This window comes from Bos indicus, chromosome 12 (genome assembly GCF_029378745.1).
Source record: "Bos indicus isolate NIAB-ARS_2022 breed Sahiwal x Tharparkar chromosome 12, NIAB-ARS_B.indTharparkar_mat_pri_1.0, whole genome shotgun sequence".
Taxonomy (NCBI): Eukaryota; Metazoa; Chordata; class Mammalia; order Artiodactyla; family Bovidae; genus Bos; species Bos indicus.
Window position 1 is genome coordinate 89,939,532 of NC_091771.1, and position 21,303 is coordinate 89,960,834.

Genomic DNA, 21,303 nt, shown 5'->3' on the forward strand with positions numbered 1-21,303 from the left:
CAGGGAGCTGCAACTGCTGAAGCCTAGAGCTGGTGCTCAGCCCAACCAAAAATAAGTAAAACGACCCATTTCGAGTTTGTTCATAGGTAGCGAGTGGTTCAGGGATAAAAGACTGGATTGAGTTAAACCTGGATAAAGTTAAAATGGATTGAGTTAAAACTGGGTTACTCCCAGTGGCTGCCCGCGACCCCTCTCTCTTAATGCCTCAGTTACTCCATTCTCATTTGTACTTGAAGTACTGGGAAGGTGCTACGAATGAAAAATATAGTCAACATGATTAAGTCGAAAATATGAAAAGACATGGCACTTAAAAATGAACCTGTATATGAATTATTCTAACCAAAGGTACTTCTGCCTGCATGTTTGTAAAAGGAAAACATGGTTGCTGTCCCATTGAGCGCTTCAAAAAATGAGTGAAGATTATATTGGAAACATTGAGGCCCTGTTTTGTGAGTGCTGAGCGTCTGAGTTACTCTAGTCACTGCAACCTGAACACTAAGGGCAGGTGAATTGAAACTTCTTTGCGGCCAATTTCTTCTCTCAACTCTGGGGCATGCATTCTACTTCGTAGGGGAAAGCCATGTGCTGATTTGTGCTGTCATTTCCTTGCTTTTTCTTAAATGTAACTGGTATTCTCTGACGAAAGGTTCAGATTTCCTTGGAAAATAAAAGGCTGTGAACACTATTGGGCTTCCCACGTGGCACAGTGGTGAAGAATCCACCTGTCAATGCAGGAGACTGCAGGTTGGATCCCTAGGTCGGGAAGATCCCCTGGAGTAGGAAATGGAAACCCGCTCCGGTATTCTTGCCTGAAAAAAACACTGTCAAGCGCGCGTGTATAATTTTCTGGAACGTTTCTTCTCCGCGGGAGACATTCCGCCCCGCCCCGGCCCGTTCAAAGCTCTTACTGAGGCTAAGCTCGCGCCCCGAATTTCCCGCTGACCGCGGCTCCAGGCCCACGGCCCGCCCAGCGCAGCTCGGGCCCGCCTCCAGCCCGCGCGCGCCCCTCCCCCGCCCGCGTCTCCGGCCCCGGCGGCGGGAGGGGACGCAGACGCGGAGCCCGGGGCGGGGGAGGGGACTTGTGGCCTCACAACGGTGGGGGCGGCCCAGTTCTCGCGAGGTTTCCGCTCTGACGGGAAGCGGCGGCACCGCCGCGTGGGGTACGGATGCGCTCGGAGGATGGAGCCGGGGGCCCCGGTGTGGCCGTTGCTACGCGGGGTCCGAGCGGGAGGGAGAAACCATCATCCGCAGAAAGCCAGTTCCGCCGGGAGTCTCCGCGGCGGGAGGCCGAAGCGCCGCTGGCCTCCTCTTCCAGCTGTGGGAGCGGCGCAGGCAAACCTCGCGAGGAAAAGAGGACGGTCTTGAGCAAAGTGAGGGCGGTGCGGGGGCGGTGCGGGGCCGGCAAACCTCGCGATAAGAGACTGCCCTGAGCAGTGAGGGGCCAGGGGGCGGGGCCGCTGGCTCTCCAGCACCGCGGACAGCGGCGTCTGGGCGGCGAGGAAGCGATTGGCTGCCCACTGCAGCGTACTCGCTCCCACTCCAGTGTTCTGGCCTGGAGAATTCCATGGACTGTGCAGTCCATGGGGTCATAAAGAGTCGGACGCGACTGAGCGACTTTCACTTCGACTTTTCTGACTCTGGAGGAAGAAAAGTCAGTTCAGCCTGTGGGTGTTTCCCGGCGAGGCTGGACGCTGGGGCCCGCCAGTGCCGCGAAGTAGCTTTCCTCGCTGAGGAGAGCCGGGCGGGTCCTGCGGGGCTGCAGGCGGGCGGGCGGCGGACGCTGCCCCTCGGGCGCTCTGCCGCGGCGCCGCCTGTTGGGGCCCGACCGCGTCGTATTGAGCGCGTGGGCCGCAGTGCGGGCGGCTGGCTGTCTGGCTTTAATGACCATTGCCTGGGGAAGTGCTACTGTCCGCAGCCTTTTCTGACCTCACCGATCCCTTTTAGACTATTGAGCCCTCGTTACCCTTTTGACAGCCTTGTTCTCCGTGCGCATATTTCACGCATTTTAGGATATTTGTTGTTCAGTCGCCCAGTCGTGTCCGACTCTGCCACCGCATGGACTGCAGCACGGCAGGCCTCCCTGTCCCTCATCATATTCCAGAGTTTGCCCAAGTTCATGTTCATTGCAGCGGTGAAGCTGTCCAGCAGCCTCATCCTCTGACGCCCTCTTCTCCTCCTGCCCTCAATCTTTCCCAGCATCAGGGACTTTTCCAATGAGTCGTCTGTTCGCAAAAGATGACCAAAATACAGGAGCTTCAGCTTCAGTCCTTCCAGTGAATATTCAGGGTTTGATCTCCCTTAAGATCGACTGGTTTGATCTCCTTGCTGTCCAAGGGATTCTCAGGAGTCTTCTCCAGCACCACAGTTGAAAAGCATCAATTCTTTGGTGTTCTGCCTTCTTTACGGTCCACCTCTCACAACAATGATATCCTAAAATACTCCGAGCTGGATATTCCGAGCCGAAACGGGGTGACCGGGATCCGGGTGGTTGTTGGTTAGCCGCTAAGTCGTGTCCCACTTAGTAGCTGAAGCTTCATGAGGTTCTAATGAATCCAACCAGCGACCTCTCTCCCCAGGTGGTCATCCGGCGGCTTCCCCCCAGCCTCACCAAGGAGCAGCTGGAACAGCAGCTGCACCCGCTGCCTGCACACGATTATTTCGAGTTCTTTACTGCTGATGTCAGGTGAGAAGACCTCACCAGCCTTAGGAGGCCGAGCGGGAATTCCTCGGCGGTCCAGGGTTAGGACTCCGAGCTTTCACTGCCCGCCCGGTTCAACCCCTGAACGGGGCACTAAGATCCCACAGGCTGTGCCGTGGGGCCAAGAAAAGGGGGGAAAAAAAAGAGCGAGGCACTGTTTTTGGGTGGTAAAGTAATATAGATAATAGAAGCCATCTCTGTTTCAATGTCTTTCCCACACGTACGCAGAAATCAGTGCAGATCATTATTTCTTCAAGTTATTTCCAAGTAGTCGAATTACTAAATTCCCTTAAAATGATTTGAGTATCTCCATAGCATCAACATAGTCTAAAAAGAAAAGCAGTCTAACACCATATTACTTAATTTTGTTTTGGATATCAGTAAACTTTAATATTACCTTTTATATGAAATAAATTGTATTAAAATATAAGAAGGAAAACGAATAAATAATAGATGTATAAGCTAATGAGTTGTTACAGGTGAACACACCCATGTAGCTCAGCCCCCAGTGCTCCCTTCCAGGACTGACACCCCTACTTTCAGCCACCTCTGCTGAGTTATGTCTCTTTCTATTCTCGTCTGCAGCTTGGTAGTAAGATGTTTCTGTCAATGCTTTAACAGTTCAATATCTACTTTTTATTAAAAAAGAGCAGACCTCAAGTTAGCCCAACAGGGGGACAGATCAGCTAGAATTTAGTGAATTTCACTATGTGATTTCTTAGTGACTTCACATTATCTGTATTAGTTTTCTCTTCAATATCATGAGTTCTCATTTATAGCAGTCATACATATTTTCCTTTTGAATAAATACCTTTCAGTAAAAACTGTCAGTTCAGTCAGAGAAAAGTATCACAGGTAAATATAGATTTGTGTTTTTCTTAAAAAGCCAACATAAACACGATTTTTTCAAATAACTAAAGTTTAGGCTACAGTTAAAGGAGGTCAGGCACTGGACTCAGAGTGACTCGGATTGGAATCTCAGCCCCACCTTTTTACCAACAGCTCCCTCAGCAGGTACCTGATTTCTCCAAACCTTAGTGTTCTAGTGTTCTCATCCATGAAATGGGATTGAAAGTTCCTGCCTATGAAGGACTTTGGTAACTGTGAGATGGAGGAGAAAGGTTTAGTTCTGTATATCCCATGCTGCATGCTATAATAAATACCCTTTTAAGATAACCTAAACAATGCTCTTTAAATCTGTAAGGGATCTCTTTACAATATAACGTTTTCTCTGAATGAATCATGACTGGGTTGTGTTGCAGTCATGATGTATGATTAGGAATGATCTCTGAATAACCTTGCCTTTGATTTCCTACATCTGAGAACTAGTATTTTAACCCTGGCTCTGTGCAGTAGAGAAACCAACCTAAAGTATCTCTGAAATCTTAAAAAAAAAAATCTCAGTTAATATTTTGTTTGGATTTTTTTGATGAAGAGTACCCAGATTGTTGTAATTAACTGAGAAATGATTCTTTGGCATAAAGGTTTTATCTGAAATAGTTTGTTGTATCCAGAAAAGAAAAAAAATTAAAATAAGTCTTAAGTTGTTTTGGTCTTAAGTTTTTTACTATTTTCATTGTTGTCTCTTCTTTCAGTCTTTATCCTCATCTCTACTCAAGAGCATACATTAACTTTAGAAATCCAGATGACATCCTTCTTTTTAGAGATCGTTTTGATGGATATATCTTCATTGATAGTAAAGGTTGGGTCATTGGCTTTTTAAACTCTTCATTATAATTTCTGAGTACATTAATTAAGTTTTGTTAGATGTTTGTGAGTTTTAATTGAGTCCATAGATGCTAATCTAAAATAACTTCTTAAACTTTGATTATGTTACTGTGGTTATGAGCTTATGTTGAAAATTAAAATTATATATAACCCAAAGAATTCTAGCAATTTTGTGTAGACAATCTACTTAGGAATTATCATTGGACAGTGAAATTTTTCTCATAATGAGTTTTCTGGATAAGTAAACTTTACTATTTTACGTAAAATTTTTCTGAATAAGTAAAATTAATTATATTATGCAAACTAAATTATTTTATCCTAGTGCTATGTACTAGGCATTATGGACACAGCATGAAAAGTGAATCAGACATTGTCCCTGTCTGTCTGAAGCCCTACTCTTCTCCTGGTTCTTGACTTTATTCTGCATAGTTGAGTATAATGCAAATATAGAAAAGTGTCTTGCAGATAAATGAGAGTTAAAATATCAGTCATCTGACAGATATAGAAGTGGCTAAAGGGTTTGGTACCAAGGTAGAAGTGTTTCATCTCTTGATTAAGCAGATTCTCTTAGTAAACTTTTCTGTCTGTCCCCACCCGAATATAACAACAAAATTAGTTTAAAGTTACTTTCATTCTGAATTTTCTGTATGAAGCAAATCTTACCTGAATATCATGTACATCCGTTGAAACCCTCTCTTTAAATAAGTGTCTCTTGTAAACTATGTCACTTCCTCGAATTCATACAATAGATTGATCATTGAATTAACCTTTAAAATTAAAAAATATAAGCTATGACTAGGAAAGCTATTTAAAGGTATCCCAAAATAAGCTCTTTGGTGGGAGGGTGAAGAGGTTTATTGAGGTATAAGTTACATGTGATTACAAAGTACCACTTTAAGGTATATAGTTTAATGAATTTTGAATATCTCCAGTCATGTAACCACAACTACAATTAGTTTATTTATTAAATAATTGCTAATTCTTTGTTTAAATCTGGAGCTTGATATGCTAAGATTACTGTTATTTGAAAGTATAATTAAATTATAGTTTAAATAGTAACATTATCAATGCTATGCTGAATGCTTAAGTAAGCTAGATTATTGTTTAAAAATGAATACAGAAAAGCCATTTCAGAATGGCTTTTGTAATTTGTTTCCTGTTAAAGGGCTAGAATATCCTGCAGTGGTAGAATTTGCTCCATTCCAGAAGATAGCCAAAAAGAAGCTAAAGAAAAAAGATGCCAAAACCGGAAGCATTGAAGATGGTGAGTCCTTTTTCAAGTAGTGGATTGTGAAGCTTTGAAATTAAGCACAGTGGTCAAATATAATTCTTTCCCATACATTCCTTTTTTTCTGTTTTAATTTACAGACCCAGAGTATAAGAAATTTTTAGAAACTTACTGTGTGGAGGAGGAGAAAACTAGTGTCAGTCCTGAAACTCTTCTGGGAGACATAGAGGCAAAGACACGAGAACTTATTGGTCTGTTTTGCTCATTTTTTTCTCTTTATTAAGATATATATTTATAGAGTATATTTTTCTTTTTCATGATTATTATAAAAAATGGATGCATGTGACAGGCTTGGCAGAAATATAGAGTGTTCCCCAGTTTTGACAAAAGGAAAAGGATGTCAACATGGGAAATGGGGAAAATATTTCTGATTATCTGTCGGTGGAGAGAGAACACCTGAGTTTTCAGCTATGGTCATTCTGCTTCAAAGTTCTGATGCTCTGAATTGGCAGCTGAGAAGACATTTGAGTGCTGTGTGCTGGGCTGCATCAGGGAAGCTTGTCTCAGAGCTGAAGCCAGTTATCTTTGCAAAGAGCAGCCACGGTAATGAGATGCTTTGCTTAAGAGTGATGTCATCTTGCCATCATTCAAAACTGTCACAGCCCCTAAGCAAGTGAGGCAGATGCAAGGATAAGCCCAGCCCTAGTGCTGGGTCTGGTTTGAACCCGGCCTTCAGCCTTCTCCCCACAGGTGGTCTATTTTGGGAGTGGCTGTACCCTAGTAGCAATCTACCCGAAGATTAAGGGTAGACATGGAACTCCTTTCTCTAGCAGGCAACCTGCTTGTCACTCCCAAACACATGTGAAGTGTCTCCCTCCTCACCTCTGTTGGGTCTGGGGCCTCCTTACTGCCTAACACCCCTCTGCCCTCCCCTCCCATGCCTACCTCCTGCTTATCCACTAAGACTTAGGAGACAGAACGGCTACACTGTTATACTTTATCTTCTTTGTTCTCTCTCTCTACATTAATTCTCCTCTCATTCTGCTTCCCTGCTCCCCACCCCCACAACAGAATGATATTTTTGTCTTTGTAGTCTCAGCACATGATACATTTCTTGGACAAGTTAGGTATTTGGTAAATATGTGTTGCATAAATTAGTAAGAAAGGTTAACATTATTGAAACGTTCTTCATTAGTCTAATAATGAAGTTTTATATTTTATAAGAGATGATTTAATGTGTGGCTGGAAGGATCTTTAATCACTGAAGTATTTATGGAGATGTGCTTAGCTCATGTTGACTGGGTATCGACTCTGAGTCTGGGTCCGGGGCAGTATGAGAACAGGACACACGCGTCCCCTCTCTGTAGCTGCCTGCCTACGGGGCGACTGGAGGAAACACAAGCAGAAACGCTTAGGCCCAAACATCTCCTCTTGTGAGAAGTGCCACAGGTATGATGGAGCAGGATATTGGGACAGAGAGTAAGACCTCTCTGGGACTATATTTGAGCCAAGTCCAGTGGAGCCAAGAGATAGAAGGAGAGGGCTGGAGGCTGGCACTCTGGGCCTGCGTGGTTGGACACAGCGGGCAAGAGGCAGAGTTGCTGGAGAGGCAGGGCTGTTGCATAATGGGCTGGAGACCCATCGAGGGTGTGATCTGGTCTGATTTATTTTTCCCCATCACTCTGGTTGCTGCGGAAGATGGGAGAAGCTGACTCTGCTTAGAGGCTCTGCTGTCCTTGGGGAAGGTGGCTGGATGAGTCCTGCAGAGTCAGCATGTGTTCTGGAGGTCGAACTGACAGGACTGGCTAAGGACTGGGTGTGGGGGTGAGACAGCAGAAAGAATCATGGCCTCCAGGTGCTCAACTTGAGCAGGTCAGTGGTTTACGGCACCTTGACTGAGGTGGAGAAGAAACAGTGTTGAGGGAAAATTGCAGTTTCGCTGTAGAATATAGTGATTTTAAGAAGAGCTAAACAAGGAAGCAAACTAGAAATTATTTATAAACTCAACTTCCTCCCCCTCCCATCTCTTTACCGCTTCTTCTTAAGCACCCTTGTGCAGGACCTTTTCTTCTGGGCAGTTGGATATCTGCCTGCTGGTCACACACACACACTCACAGTCCCACAGAGTCCAGCCGTCCTCTCGCAGAGGAGAGACCAGTTGTCTTCTATGTTCCCAGGGCCTTGCCCAGTGTCTGCTGCATAGGAGATGCAGCGTACCTATTTACTAAATGAATAAATGTGGCTTAGAATCCACGAGCCCAGAGGAGCCTGTAGAACTTTGTTTCTGTGATTTCCTGTTTATGCCTATTTAAATGTAAACTTAATCAGGAAATTCATGGCGAATGCCTTTTCCTTTTCTTAGGTTCTAACCTTTAGTGGATTCTTAGGCTCAAGTGTGAGCCATGTGAGTTATGTGCAAGTGTTAGTTCACTCTAAAGTTGCAGTTCAGTGCTGGCCTGTCAGAGTCTTTAGAGCAGACAGACCTGGGCCCAGGTCCCAGCTCTGAGACTTAGCAGCTATGGGACTTGCTTCCTCATAGGTGGTTGTGGCCGAGCCTAGTAAGTGGGGACTGTTCTACTGTAGGTTAAATCAGGGCTACATGGCCATGCATGTTCTCTTTAGTAAAAGATGCACCTTTATGGTTTGTAAAGCACTTTCTTTGGGGCTTCTCTGATGGCTCAGTGGTAAAGAATTCATCTGGAATGCAGGAGATGCAGGTTTGATCCCTGGGTCAGGAAGATCCCCTGGAGGAGGAAGTGGCAACCCTCTCCAGTATTCTTGCCTAAAAAACCCCATGGACAGAGGAGTCTGGTGGGCTACACAGTTCATGGGGTGGCAAAGAGTCAGACATGACTGTGCAACTGAGCATGCAAAGCACTTTCTTATATAGGGTGTCACTTACCCATCATATCAGGCCTCTGAAGAAACAAGGCAGGTGTTTATAGTAAAGGAGGGAAGGCAGGTGGAGTCTTCGTATCAACCCCCCTTACCCCGCTACCACCCGTTCCCCTGTAGGTCTCAGCCCTGCAGCAGCTGACAAGTCCAGAACCTCCACAGTGCAGAGCAGAGTCCTCACTCATTTCCAGCCCTGCCCCCACCCCATGGATACAAAAATCTGGGTGCTTAAGTCCCCTCTATAAAATTGTGTTATATTTGCATGCAGCTTACACACATTCTGCTGTATACTTTAAGTCATGTCTGGATTACTTATAATACATGATACACTGTAAATGCTGTGATAGTTGCCACTGAGTTACAAATTCAAAGTTTTGCTTTTTAGAACTTTTTGTAAATTTTTTCCCAAATATTTTTGATCCGTAGTTGGTTGAATCTGCAGATGCAGAACTGATGATGTGAGGGCCGTCTGTATATGAATGGAATATTTGGAAAGTTTAATGTATTCATTTTGCTATTTTGCTTTTATATCATTTTTGGGTAATATATAAGACTCCTTTAAGAATAAGGAATTAAATGCCTAGTATGTGTAACTGTCAGTAGCTCCAAATTCCTTGACTTTATAGAGTAAGAATTCCCCCAGATAAAATGAACGCTCATGTAAACTTTAAAATTATATATTCTTCCCTTGTTTTAAAGGTTGAATTGAAAGCAAGTATTTAAAATAGGGAAATCTTATTTTACAGTTAAAGACTACATTGCAATGTTTGTATTTTAGCTAGAAGAACCACACCTCTCTTGGAATATATTAAGAACAGAAAATTAGAGAAGCAGGTAGGTCTGGCTCTTTACCCTGTGAATAGCCTTCTTGTTTCCATCATGTCTGTGCAGACAGTTTATACACACACTTTCCACATCTTTAGCGAATTCGAGAAGAAAAACGAGAGGAGCGGAGGAGGAGGGAGCTGGAAAAGAAGCGCCTACGGGAAGAAGAGAAGCGGAGGCGGCGGGAGGAGGAGAAGTGCAGGAGGAAAGCAGCAGAAAAACAGAAGAAAATGGCGGAGAAGGAAGTAAGGATGAAGGTAACTTCCAGGAGTGTCAGAGAGTGGGCTTCTGCTTAGATTTGCCCTTCAAGAAAGATTTCCTAACTAAAAAACTGCATGTTTGAAACCCGCTGGCTTTGTGTATACTGCCTTTCTGTATGCAGGCTGACTCATAGAACTGGTTGTGTCATTTCTTTTGTGGTAGCAGCAATGGTTTCTACATCTCTTCCCCGGTTTTTTCTTTGACTGACGCATTCATTTAGCAAGGTGATTTAGGTTTTTTCTCTGTGTAAAATTTACTCCCCAATTGGGGTCAGCCATTACCTTCTTAGTATTCTGCTCAGGTGACTTTAACTCAGTCTAGATTCCAACCTATCATGCATCTTACCTCTTCAATGAAGTGTTTAAAGTGCCCTTTAAGGATTCATTAAAATCATGTAATATAAAGGGAAAAAAATGAAAGGTCAGGACCAGGTGGGAACTAGGTGGAGAGGAAAGGAAAGAGATCACAGTTGCCATAATTGAGCAACAGATCAGTTGCTGATAACGCTCAGCAATCAGAAAAGTTGATGAGAAACACTTTCATTATCCATGAGGAGAAAACACACCGTTTCTTCAAGGAAAGCAAAGCTTTTTCTAGGCCTTTTCTCTCATAGGTGTTCATATGGGGTTCACTAGCATTGAAGGGAATCTCCTAACGATTTGCCTGTAAAACACACAGCCACGTGTGTCGGTCAGGACTGGCTTGGTGACGCTGCAGTGAAAGTAGCCTCAGGATCTCACTGGATTCATGCAGCTGTTCCTGCTCATATCACGTGTCTGTTGTGCACTGCTCATCATGGCCCTCCAGGGACCCAAGCTGAGGAGGCTCCATCTTGCATTTGCTTCCACAGTCTTTCTGACGGAGGAGGAGGTGTGTAACACAGCAGATTGCACCCTGGTTCTTAAACCTTTTCTATCTGCTGCATTTCACTGGCCACTGAAAGGCACATCCCTACCTAATGTCAATTTGAAGGACAGCAGAAGCATCAGGAGGAGAGCCTGAAACATCTGATGAACAGCACTCCTGCATAACGATTTCCAAAGACCATTCCTTGAAATGTGTCTCCTTAAGTTTAAGGATTTGCTGAAAAACTCAGCCTGATGGACGGTGTAGGCCAGGTTATGTTGTTCCAGCACATCTGCTGCAAAGATACACTCAGCATGCAAGATGAGCAAGAAGTCGGACAGAGTGGTTTCCTTCATCTTGGCTTTGATGACAATTCTTACAGATCTATGTAGCTTTAAAATCTTATAACCTGATAATAATATTGATGAAATTGAGGAGCACAATCAAGATTATTAAGTGAAGATTGTCTATCTTGCTTATGCCAGGGCATGGACCTAAATAACAGGCAAAGCAAGGGTGTCCCCTGAAAATAACTCAGAGAGTGTCTCCTGTTTGTCCATGTGGTTTAGTGTGAGCACAACTATTCATAGTAGAAATGTAGCTGATATACTTCCTATAACAAACTTACATAGTCTCAACAGTACAAATTAACAGCCCTTGAAGGATAATAAAACGAAGCTGCAATACTATGGGAAGGGCTTTGTCATTGTAGAATGTCAGCTCTGTCGTGACCAGAGGGGAGGAAGGTGTATCCTTAATGCAGACCTTACGCTTGCAGGTATGCAGATATTGCCTAACCTTCTTTTCCTTTACCTTTCTCAGCAAAATGTAATAGCACTTAATGCTTGATATTCTCAAAAGTGGTTTTTTCAACAGCTTTGAGACTTTTTCAGGAAGAATCATTGAAACTTGTGGCCTACAATTTTGACTATAATTTTAAGTAAGACTTAATGGTATTTGAAGTAGAACATTTTATTTTTACATGTTTGAATATGGAATTAGAAATCAAAATAAGCTAAAGAAATAAAAACAAATTATGTCAGTAAAAGTAACTGTAGGACTCTTCACACAGAAAAAGAAGCCAAAACATGGGCACAGCAGGAGAAAGACTTAGTCTTATTGAATCTGGTAAAACAGAATCCTGGTGGCAGGTTAGACCCCACTGACACGAGTCGTCCACAGCTCTGTCCTCTGAGTGTCTGATCTGATCTGGGCTTCTGATCTGACAGTACGTATCCGACTCCAAGGGGAGCCTTTTATGAGCATGTGCTCAGTGTGGGGATCTCTGACCTAAGATTCCTCTGGGGAGATCAAGTTTTAAAAAAAGGAAACCTAAAAAATAAAATCTGTAAAGAAAGACCAAAAGAATTTATATTGATAACCTAAAAGTGAGGAGGCAGAGAGAGGTCCTCATGGCCCTTTTTACCATAAAGAGAATACGCAGCCCAGTGGTTCATTCTCCTCAGAGGACTAAGCGGTGAGCTCACGTTGAGGAAGGCAGTCAGGCTGCCAGAGTCACAAATGAAATTCCTGAAAACTTTGTAAGTTGTAGGTTATTATCTGAAAACGTTGTGTGATCTTTTCCACGAAGCTCTGTAGGAACAGGTGTGTGAGATCAGTTTATAAGCATGGATGTGGACTGGACGAGGCACACATGCCCTGACCCCCGCTGTCCACCCCGCTGTCCTCCGTGCACCCTCCCCGCTGCCCTCATGCTCCCTCCCCACTGTCCTCCCCGCTCCCTCCCTGCTGTCCTCCGTGCTCCCTCCCCACTGTCCTCCATGCTGTCCTCCGTGCTCCCTCCCCGCTGTCCTCCGTGCTCCCTCCCCGCTGTCCACCCCACTGTCCTCCATGCTCCCTCCCCGCTGTCCTCCGTGCTCCCTCCCCACTGTCCTCCCCGCTGTCCTCCATGCTCCCTCCCCGCTGTCCTCCGTGCTCCCTCCCTGCTGTCCACCCCACTGTCCTCCGTGCTCCCTCCCTGCTGTCCTCCCCGCTGTCCTCCATGCTCCCTCCCCGCTGTCCTCCGTGCTCCCTCCCCACTGTCCTCCACGCTCCCTCCCTGCTGTCCACCCCACTGTCCTCTGTGCTCCCTCCCTGCTGTCCTCCCCACTATCCTCCATGCTCCCTCCCCACTGTCCTCCGTGCTCCCTCCCCACTGTCCTCCGTGCTCCCTCCCCACTGTCCTCCCCGCTGTCCTCCATGCTCCCTCCCCGCTGTCCTCCGTGCTCCCTCCCTGCTGTCCACCCCACTGTCCTCCGTGCTCCCTCCCTGCTGTCCTCCCCGCTGTCCTCCGTGCTCCCTCCCTGCTGTCCACCCCGCTGTCCTCCGTGCTCCCTCCCTGCTGTCCTCCCCACTATCCTCCATGCTCCCTCCCCACTGTCCTCCATGCTCCCTCCCTGCTGTCCTCCCCACTATCCTCCATGCTCCCTCCCCACTGTCCTCCATGCTCCCTCCCTGCTGTCCTCCCTACTGTCCTCCGTGCTCCCTCCCCACTGTCCTCCACGCTCCCTCCCTGCTGTCCACCCCACTGTCCTCCGTGCTCCCTCCCTGCTGTCCTCCCCGCTGTCCTCCGTGCTCCCTCCCTGCTGTCCACCCCGCTGTCCTCCGTGCTCCCTCCCTGCTGTCCTCCCCACTATCCTCCATGCTCCCTCCCCACTGTCCTCCATGCTCCCTCCCTGCTGTCCTCCCCACTATCCTCCATGCTCCCTCCCTGCTGTCCACCCCACTGTCCTCCGTGCTCCCTCCCCACTGTTCTCCATGCTCCCTCCCTGCTGTCCTCCCCACTGTCCTCCGTGCTCCCTCCCCACTGTCCTCCACGCTCCCTCCCTGCTGTCCACCCCACTGTCCTCTGTGCTCCCTCCCCGCTGTCCTCTATGCTCCCTCCCTGCTGCCCTCTGTGCTCCCTCCCCCGCTTCCCACACAGGGAGCTCCTCCGCACCCGCCGCCAGATTCACGCCCTCTCAGGATGGCTCCCTTCGCTGTCTGCTCCCTGGGCACATCCTGTCTGTGCAGGGGGCCCTTCCCTGACCCCTTGAGAAACCATTCCTCCACCCTCCCCGACACCTCTTTGTACTTGTATTCTGTTTATTATGTGTCTATAGCATTTTATAACCTCCTGAGATTATCTGGCTCACTCTTCGTCACTGTGGTTACGGTTCTCCCACTCTGGAGATGCCACCGCCTTGGCAAGAACATCAAGTGTGAGGCCCTGACTGTGGGCCCTTGTTTCACACAACTGCATTCCTAGCCCTGAGCCTGGGCTCTCCTCCCCAGTTCAGGGCACACAGCTCATCAAACCCTTGCTACCTCTGGAGCGATAGGAATGTCCTGTATGCTAAGAGCTAAGAGGTGGCTGGAGCCCTGGATGGCTTCAGGATGGAAGCTGGTCACCAGAGAGACCAGGCGTGATTACAGGGTTAGAACTTCCAGCGCCGTCCCCACCTCCCACAAGGGAAAGGGCTGGAGATTGAGTTCAGTCATCAGTGGCCAGAGGTGCAATTGATGATGCCTATGGAATGGCATCTCCATAAAAGTCCTGAAGTGTGGGGTTTGGAGAGCAACCTAGCTGGTGGACACACACATCCTGCTGCCGAGAGAGTGGAGGTGGGAGGCCTCAGACTGCTCCCAGGTACCACGCCCCGAGCTCTCTCCCAGCTGGCTGGGCCTGAGTTGTACTCTTCATTAACAAACCAGTGATAGTAAGTAAAGTGCTTCCTGAGTTCCCTGAGTCATTCTCATTCAAGAACTCCCTGAATTTATAGCCTGTCAGTCACAAGTACTGGTGACAGCCTGGGACTAGCACCTGGCCTCTGACGTGGGGACGGCCCCATGGGGTCTGACCTTGACCCCAGGTAGATGCTGTCAGAACTGGTGTTGGAAAAACTCTTTGGTTTCAGAAATATTGTTACAACAGTTTGTAGGTGCATAAACTACTAGTTGGATTGATGGAGACATTCACTATTGCATTTCCCTGTGGTTTGCATATATTACTTTTTAAACTAAAAAAAGATAGACTGTTACCTGAAAGGATTCTCCATAGGCAGGTAATCTCTGATGAGAGGCAACTTTCACAATTGTGTCTGACAGTCTGTATTTCATTCTTAAATGATCGCATTTAGTGAAATATGTCTGTGTATAGTTTTCCTATACCACAACTTAAATAAGTTCACTTTTATAAGTGAGAGCAAAATTCTTACATGTAGACTTAAGTTCATGACCCTGCCTGTAGTACTAAAGTTCAAAGAATAAGAACAGAAGGAAGGTCCAATTTCATACCAGAAGCAGTGTATCAGCGTTACTGCTAAGTCTGTTACAAGAAAGAGAGTAATAGGTAGTTTGAAAACTATTCTCAAAGTCATCAACAGTAAAACATTTTTAAAAAGTTTTTACTGTATTATAAAAATAATATGTGTTCATTTTAGAAAAACTAGAACCTATAATGAAAGAAAATCATTTCATTTCTGCTAACTGAAAATAATAACACTATTGTATGCCTTTTAGACATTTTTCTATTAATATATCTGTGAATCAACATATAAATAGGAATCAGATCATTCTGCTTTGTAACATTCTTTTCTTCATTTATATAATATCTTTTTATCACATTATCCTAAATTGTTTTTCATAACTACAAAGTACCTCATTGACTGAATGTTCCCGTGTATATTTAACCAAAAACCTGTTCATTGGATCTTTAGCTTATGTTTTTTGCTATTCAAACATTTGGGCTCGATATTGGTGTATATTTTAAATTATTTATTAAATACATTCTTTTTAATATACTCTTAAAGTGGTATTTTACTAGCATTATAATTTCTCAGCTTCTCAAAAAACCAGAAAAGGGAGAGGAGCCGAGCACTGAGAAACCAAAAGAAAGAGCGGAGGAGACTGACCCTGGAGACGGGAAGTGGGAGCCCTGTCCCAGTGCGGTGGTCCTGAAGCCCAAGCCCCCAGAGGGCTCGCTGGAGGAGCTCCGGGAGAGGTGAGCCGAGCTCTTGTTTCTCTGACCATGTTCCGCACCTGAAGTTGTCATCAAGTTGTGGTCGTGTCGCCTTCTGCAGTGTGAGTAAATGCTTATATTTCAAAAATATGCTTGGAATTCAGGAGTTTTGCTGGGATGCGCTTGTCCACACCTTTGCCTCTGTGGTCAGGGTCATGCTGATGGTGAACCGTCAGTCTGCAGCCCGAGGCTATCTTCAAGCAGGGAGTGTCCTGCCTCCAGGGTCCACTCTTCTGCTGCTCCTCTTGGATCCCTGCCTTTGCCTGTCCGTCTTCTCTTCTCACTCTCTTCCTCAGGGGTCTCTGTCGGTTTGTAGCTCTCTTCTGTGCTCTTGTCCTGTTTCCGGCACAGATGCGTGCTTGCAGATCTTTCTGTTCCATGAGCCCTGCTGCCTTCGTGTGCGGAGCCACAGATGGTATGTGGGGCTCATGCAGAGAAAGACTTTAAGATGAGCTAAGCAGCGACTGAACTGAACTGAACTGAACTGAAGCAGCAACTTATTTACTTAATATTCATTTAACAGTTTGATATATGCATGTGTTAATTTTTTAAGTTAATTTTAGCTCTGCTTGGAACAGAAACTCAAACTGACAGTTCTGTGTCATGATGGATGTTCATCTGGTCTACTAGGAAAGTCCCTTGATTACTTCTAGTCTCATTTGCTTTATCTGTAAAAAAAAAAACACAGAGGGTTATATTTACTAGGAATTACAAGAATGTGTGTGTGTGTGTACGATACCTTAGTTTAGTGCCTATTACATATATGTCAGTCAAACGTAAGAGTAAATGTTGTTACTACTCTTGTTTGTTCATCTTTTCAAAAGTTTCTTATTGAGCATCTGTCGTGTGCCCATCATGTGCAAACCTGCACAACAGTGATGAGCAGACTATATGTTCCCTGCCTGTTTCTGAACTTGGAGTCTGGAAGGGAAGACAGATAATTGTCAGGCAGTTTATGTAAGGTTACTGATAATTTGTGTTGAATCACAGGTCACAAAATGACAGTGATAAAGAGCAAAGGGATAAGGAGAGAAGATCCCGAGAAAAAGAACTTGAAGCACAGCAATGCCACTTGGATGACAGCAGGAAACACAGAGCCCACCAAGAGCTGGAAAAATGTTCGGGAAGAAATGGAGAAGAGCTGGCACGGGGGAAGGGGTCGGCCGCAGACGGAGGGAGAAGAGGGAGCCAGGATAGGGGCTGCCCTGTGGAAGCAGCAGAGAGGCCGGGAAGGGAGAAGAGTGAAGACCGGCCGGCACCCAGAAAAGAGCGCACGGGAAACAAGGTTCTTTTATTCTTCAGGGATAATCTTCCATTTATTTCATCTGCTCAAACTATTAACTATAATCCTGCAGGCTTACAGCTGCTTTTCCAAACAAAAATGTTTTATTTAACCAAGTGTCTTGAGGTGTCTTGAGATGCAGGACCACAGGCTTTGACAGTGTCTTAGACCCTGAAAGGCTGTGTCTGTAGAGCAGTGATTCTTGTCAAGTGAGAGGGTACCAGGGCCTGAGATGAAACCAGCATCTCCTTTACTCAGAGAATTGATTTTTTTTTTTTAACCAAGAAAGGAAAAAAAAAAACCCACAAAACCCTTTTATTTAGCATAAAACTGCACATTCACACTATTTGCCTAAGAATAAGTAATGGAAAGATTATCTATTTTACCCCTAAGACAGTAAGGAAAATATGTCTTGGTGCTTCCTTTTACGTTATTAACAGTGTTCTGATTTTTTAAATTGAAGTTTAGTTGATTTACAATATTGTGCTGGTTTCAGGTATACTGCGAACTGGTTATTTTTTTCAGATTATATTCCATGATAGGTTCATACAAGATATTAAATGTAATTCCTGTGCTATACAGTAAATCCTCGTTGCTTATCCATTTTGTGTCTAATAGTTTGTATCTGTTAATCCCATACTCCTAATTTGTCCCTCCCTCTTTCTTTCTCTCCCTTGATAATCGTAAGTTTGTTTTCTGTGACTGTGGGTCTATTTCTGTTTTGTATATAGATTCATTTATATTATTGTTAGAGTCTACTTGTGTGATCATATAGTTACTCTCTCTGTCTGACTTACTTCACCTAGCACAATCATCTCTAGGTTCATCCACGTTGCTGCAGATGTTCATTGTTTCATTCTTTTTATGGCTGAGTAATATTCCATAGTATATACGTACCACATCTTCTTTATCCACTTATCTGTCAGTGGGCACTTAAGTTGCTTCCATACCTTGACTACAGTAAGTCTCCCACATACGAACAAATTCCCATCAGAGAGTGTGTTCATTAAGTCCAGTTTGTTCATAAGTCCAACAAAGTTAGCCCAGGTACCCAACTAACACAATTGGCTAGGTAGTACTGTGTTGTAATAGGCTTATAATACTTTTCACACAAGTAATACATAAGTTTACTGAGTTATATGAGTTGTTTATGTAGTTTGGATATTAACCCCTTGTTGGTCACATCATTGGTAAATATTTTCTCCCATTCTGTAGGGGTTTTTTATTGGTGGTTTCCTTTGCTGTGCAAAAGCATCTAAGTTTAATTAGGTCTCATTTGTTTATTTTCTTTTGCTTTGGGAGACTGACCGAAGAAAATATTGCTATGATTTGTCAGAGGATGTTTTGCCTGTGTCCTCTTCTAGGAGTTTTATGATGTCATGTCTAATATTTAGGTCTTTAAACAATTTTTGAGTTTATTTTTGTGCATGGTGTGAGGGTATGTTCTCATTTCAGTGATTTGTGTGTAGCTGTCCAGCTCCCCCAACACCCCTTGCTGCTGAGACTGTCTTTTCTCCATTGTGATTCTTGCCTCCTTTGGCTTAGATTAATTAACTATGGATGTGTGGGTTTATTTCTGGGCCCTGTACTCTGTTCCGTTGATCCATATGTCTGGTTTTTGTACCATAATGTTTTGATTACTGTGGTTTTGTAGTATAGTCTGACATCTGAAAGGGTTACACCTTCAGCTTTGTTCTTTTATGTCAGGATTGCCTGGGCAATTCTGGGCTGTTTGTGGTTCTATATAAATTTAAGGATTATTCTAGTTCTGTGAGAAATATCATGGGTATTTTGATAGGGATTGCATTACCTCTGTAGATTGCTTTGGCTAGTGTGGCCGTTTTAGCAGTATTAATTTTTCTGATCCAAGAGTGTGGGAAAGAGTGTGATAGGCTACACAGGCCTACCAAGCTCTTTCCCACTCTTCTCATTGGCCAGGCTGATATTAAGGAAAAGGACGTTCTGGTAAATCCCACGGTAGTAGTGACTGTGGGGACTTCACACACAGCCCAGGAGTGGTGGGTAAAGGTGAGTGGTGAGCCCTAGAGAAACAGCATAAGACATGCCCCCCGAGTCACATTGCCCCTCAGGTGGCCAAGGCTGCTGTTCTGCCCAGGCACACATACAGCTCCCGTAGGGCTGGCTGGCCTCAACGGTCCTGGCCTGCAGGATCGCTTTGTCCTTCCCTGGCTTTGCTTTCCCATGCCCTGAAGCAGTTTTATTTCATTTCATGTAGTTTATTCAGTCATGTTTTTATCCCACCACCTCTAAGAGTTTAGTATGATAACTGGTTAGTATTTTCTATAAAGGGGACAGTGGAGGAATAAGGTACACAGAAATTGTAGCTTATTACAAATGTGTGACTGCTCAGCTCATAGCTCAAAGGCCATGTCTTAGTTTGTTTCCAATTTTGCATCCACCGTGCATGGTGAGTTTGAAGGGTTGTAATGAGTGTGTTTGAGTTTTCACCTCTCACAATAGGAGGGAATGGCATGATTGTACCAGTTCCACAGAGTGGTCTAGGTTTGAGCAATAACACTTTCTCAGAGACTACTTTCAAGTTATTTTGAATACTCTTTTTCATGGCCTATTTTAAAATCTCAAAATGCCTAGTTTCTGAGATAGTGCTATGAAAAAGGCTGATTTTTACCTGCTAGACTGATTTTCTTTAGATAATTAGGATTATCAGGGCCTAAAATAGAGCTGTTGCCCCAACCTGTGTTTCTGGCCCTTGGAAGAATAACACGCCTTCTGTCCTGGCAGGACCGGCCAGGCTTGCAGCTGTACCAGCCCAGAGCTCGCATCCGAGCCTGTGACTGTGATGGAAGACACCCTGAGGAGGGCCGCGACGGGAGGAGGGGTGAGGCGGAAGACTCAACGGTGGCTTTAGCTGAGAAGAGCGAAGAGGCGGTGTGGGGCGACATGCATGTTGGTGACGTGGGTGGGGGCTCCCCACCTCAACGCTCTGTGGATTCGAGAGGGCGTTCCTTCCGGAAGTTATAAATTACATTAGCCTGGGATAAAACCTGCACACTGAATTTACTAATGAAGAAATGAGAAAGCAGAACTATAAAGGTGGCATAGAAATACAAGAAACCATTCTTAAGTAATCTTTTAAAACTTTGAACAGAGTTACAGATTTTACCATTTCTGTTATAAGCTGGTATATATAATTTAACCAGAACCAAAAGAAAACTAGTATTGTGTGAATTCTGAAGCCCTTTCAACATGTTGTGGGAATAACGTGGACTTTGAGTTTTACACATTCGTGAGCAAACGGTCTATCTTGTGCCTTTGTTGTTTTCTGTGGGAAGTGAGCAGCTCTCATCGCTTGAAACTCCTGTAATTCAGCCATTCATGTACCTCCTTTCGTAAGGATTCACTACGGCCGTGGTGCCGTTGTCCCTCTGATAGGAACTCTAACTCCGTATAAAGCCCCAAATTGTTGCCCTTTTAACAATATGGCCACAGAATTAACAAAAACAGTTCCAGTCTTTTGATGGGGTGCTCATGGTTTATAACATAAATGGCATTATTTTGAGAGAGGGATAACTTAGGTATGACATTGGGTTTTTTCTTTTTGCAGCCTGAGGCAGTTGTAAAATAACTTAATGTAGCTTTTTGCAACTGTGTATTCTATAGTATTTTTTCTTTTGGTGAAATTTTAAATGTTAATGTTTTTGGCACTGTGCTTTGTACAATTTATTAAATAAAAATTTTAGTTGCTATGAATTTGAACTCCAGTTATGATACTTTCCCTATGTAGACTGTTATGTGATTAAAAAACTGCTTTTTAAAATGTAGCTGTAATCATCTGAATATTTTGATTATTCCTTATAAGATATAAAATATGTCTCAGGAAACTGAGATTTGTTGTGAGAAAGCTCCTTGCTTGTGGGCAGTCAGTCTGCCAGCACTGCTGTGCTCTAGCTCTTGACTCAGGAGGTGGGGGTGGAGAGGAGGGCTTGCTGTGGGTTCAGTGAGATCCAGGTGACCTAGCAGCTTCAACTCTGGCAGAAAAGGGCTAGATAGTAAACACTTTAGATTTTACAGGCGATAAGGTCTGTGTAACAACTATTAAACTCTGCCATCATAGTGGAAAAAGCAGCCTTTGAATACATTTACAATAGAAAAATGAATGGGTAGGGCTGGGTTCCTGTAAAACTTAATTTATAAAAACAAGAACAACAAAAATAAATAAATAAAATAAAATAAAAACAAGAACATTCAATATTTGGCCTGTGGACCACAGTCTGTTAGGGTTCATTTTCAAGATCTGTGGTTTAAAGGAATGATTGTTAATACTTTTGGGTTTCAGGAACACTTTGTATTCTTAAGAATTATTAACCACCACAAAGGACTTTTATCAGCTACTGATGTTTACTGTAGTCAAAATTAAAGCAAAATGTTTAAGCACAAGCATATATAAACATATGTTCCTTTTAGCTGTCAGAGTAATAACCTCACCACACAATTCTACTCCTGGGTATAAATTTGAAAAAACAGAAAACACTAATTCAAAACGATACTTGCTCCCCAAA

The 21,303-nt window shown here is 44.4% G+C and overlaps 1 protein-coding gene across 4 annotated transcripts; it reads left to right on the forward strand.

Moving 5' to 3' along the window:
• Positions 1-1,095: 1,095 nt before the first annotated feature.
• On the forward strand, positions 1,096-20,494 carry UPF3A (UPF3A regulator of nonsense mediated mRNA decay). Of its 4 annotated transcripts, none has more exons than XM_019971863.2 (10): positions 1,101-1,370; positions 2,577-2,683; positions 4,294-4,400; positions 5,592-5,690; positions 5,795-5,905; positions 9,328-9,383; positions 9,473-9,619; positions 15,302-15,462; positions 16,471-16,765; positions 19,526-20,494. In XM_019971863.2, exons 1-10 carry the CDS (start codon positions 1,167-1,169, stop codon positions 19,763-19,765), a joined length of 1,527 nt encoding a protein of 508 aa, XP_019827422.2. In that variant the 5' UTR covers positions 1,101-1,166; the 3' UTR covers positions 19,766-20,494. The 4 variants fall into 4 exon arrangements, with proteins under 4 accessions (XP_070656654.1, XP_019827422.2, XP_019827423.2 ...); XM_019971864.2 differs by having other exon boundaries at positions 1,102-1,370; positions 9,473-9,631; XM_070800553.1 differs by lacking the exons at positions 15,302-15,462; positions 16,471-16,765; positions 19,526-20,494 and adding an exon at positions 10,314-12,224 and having other exon boundaries at positions 1,096-1,370; positions 9,473-9,631.
• The last annotated feature ends 809 nt before the right edge of the window (positions 20,495-21,303 follow it).

Bases quoted from the DNA above. Each gene is read 5' to 3' on its own strand.
- UPF3A (XM_019971864.2), top strand. From the start codon at position 1,167: ATGCGCTCGGAGGATGGAGCCGGGGGCCCCGGTGTGGCCGTTGCTACG. The intron at 2,684-4,293 runs GTGAGAAGACCT...CTCTTCTTTCAG, and splicing joins TTCTTTACTGCTGATGTCAG to TCTTTATCCTCATCTCTACT. The intron at 9,632-15,301 runs GTAACTTCCAGG...ATAATTTCTCAG, and splicing joins AGAAGGAAGTAAGGATGAAG to CTTCTCAAAAAACCAGAAAA.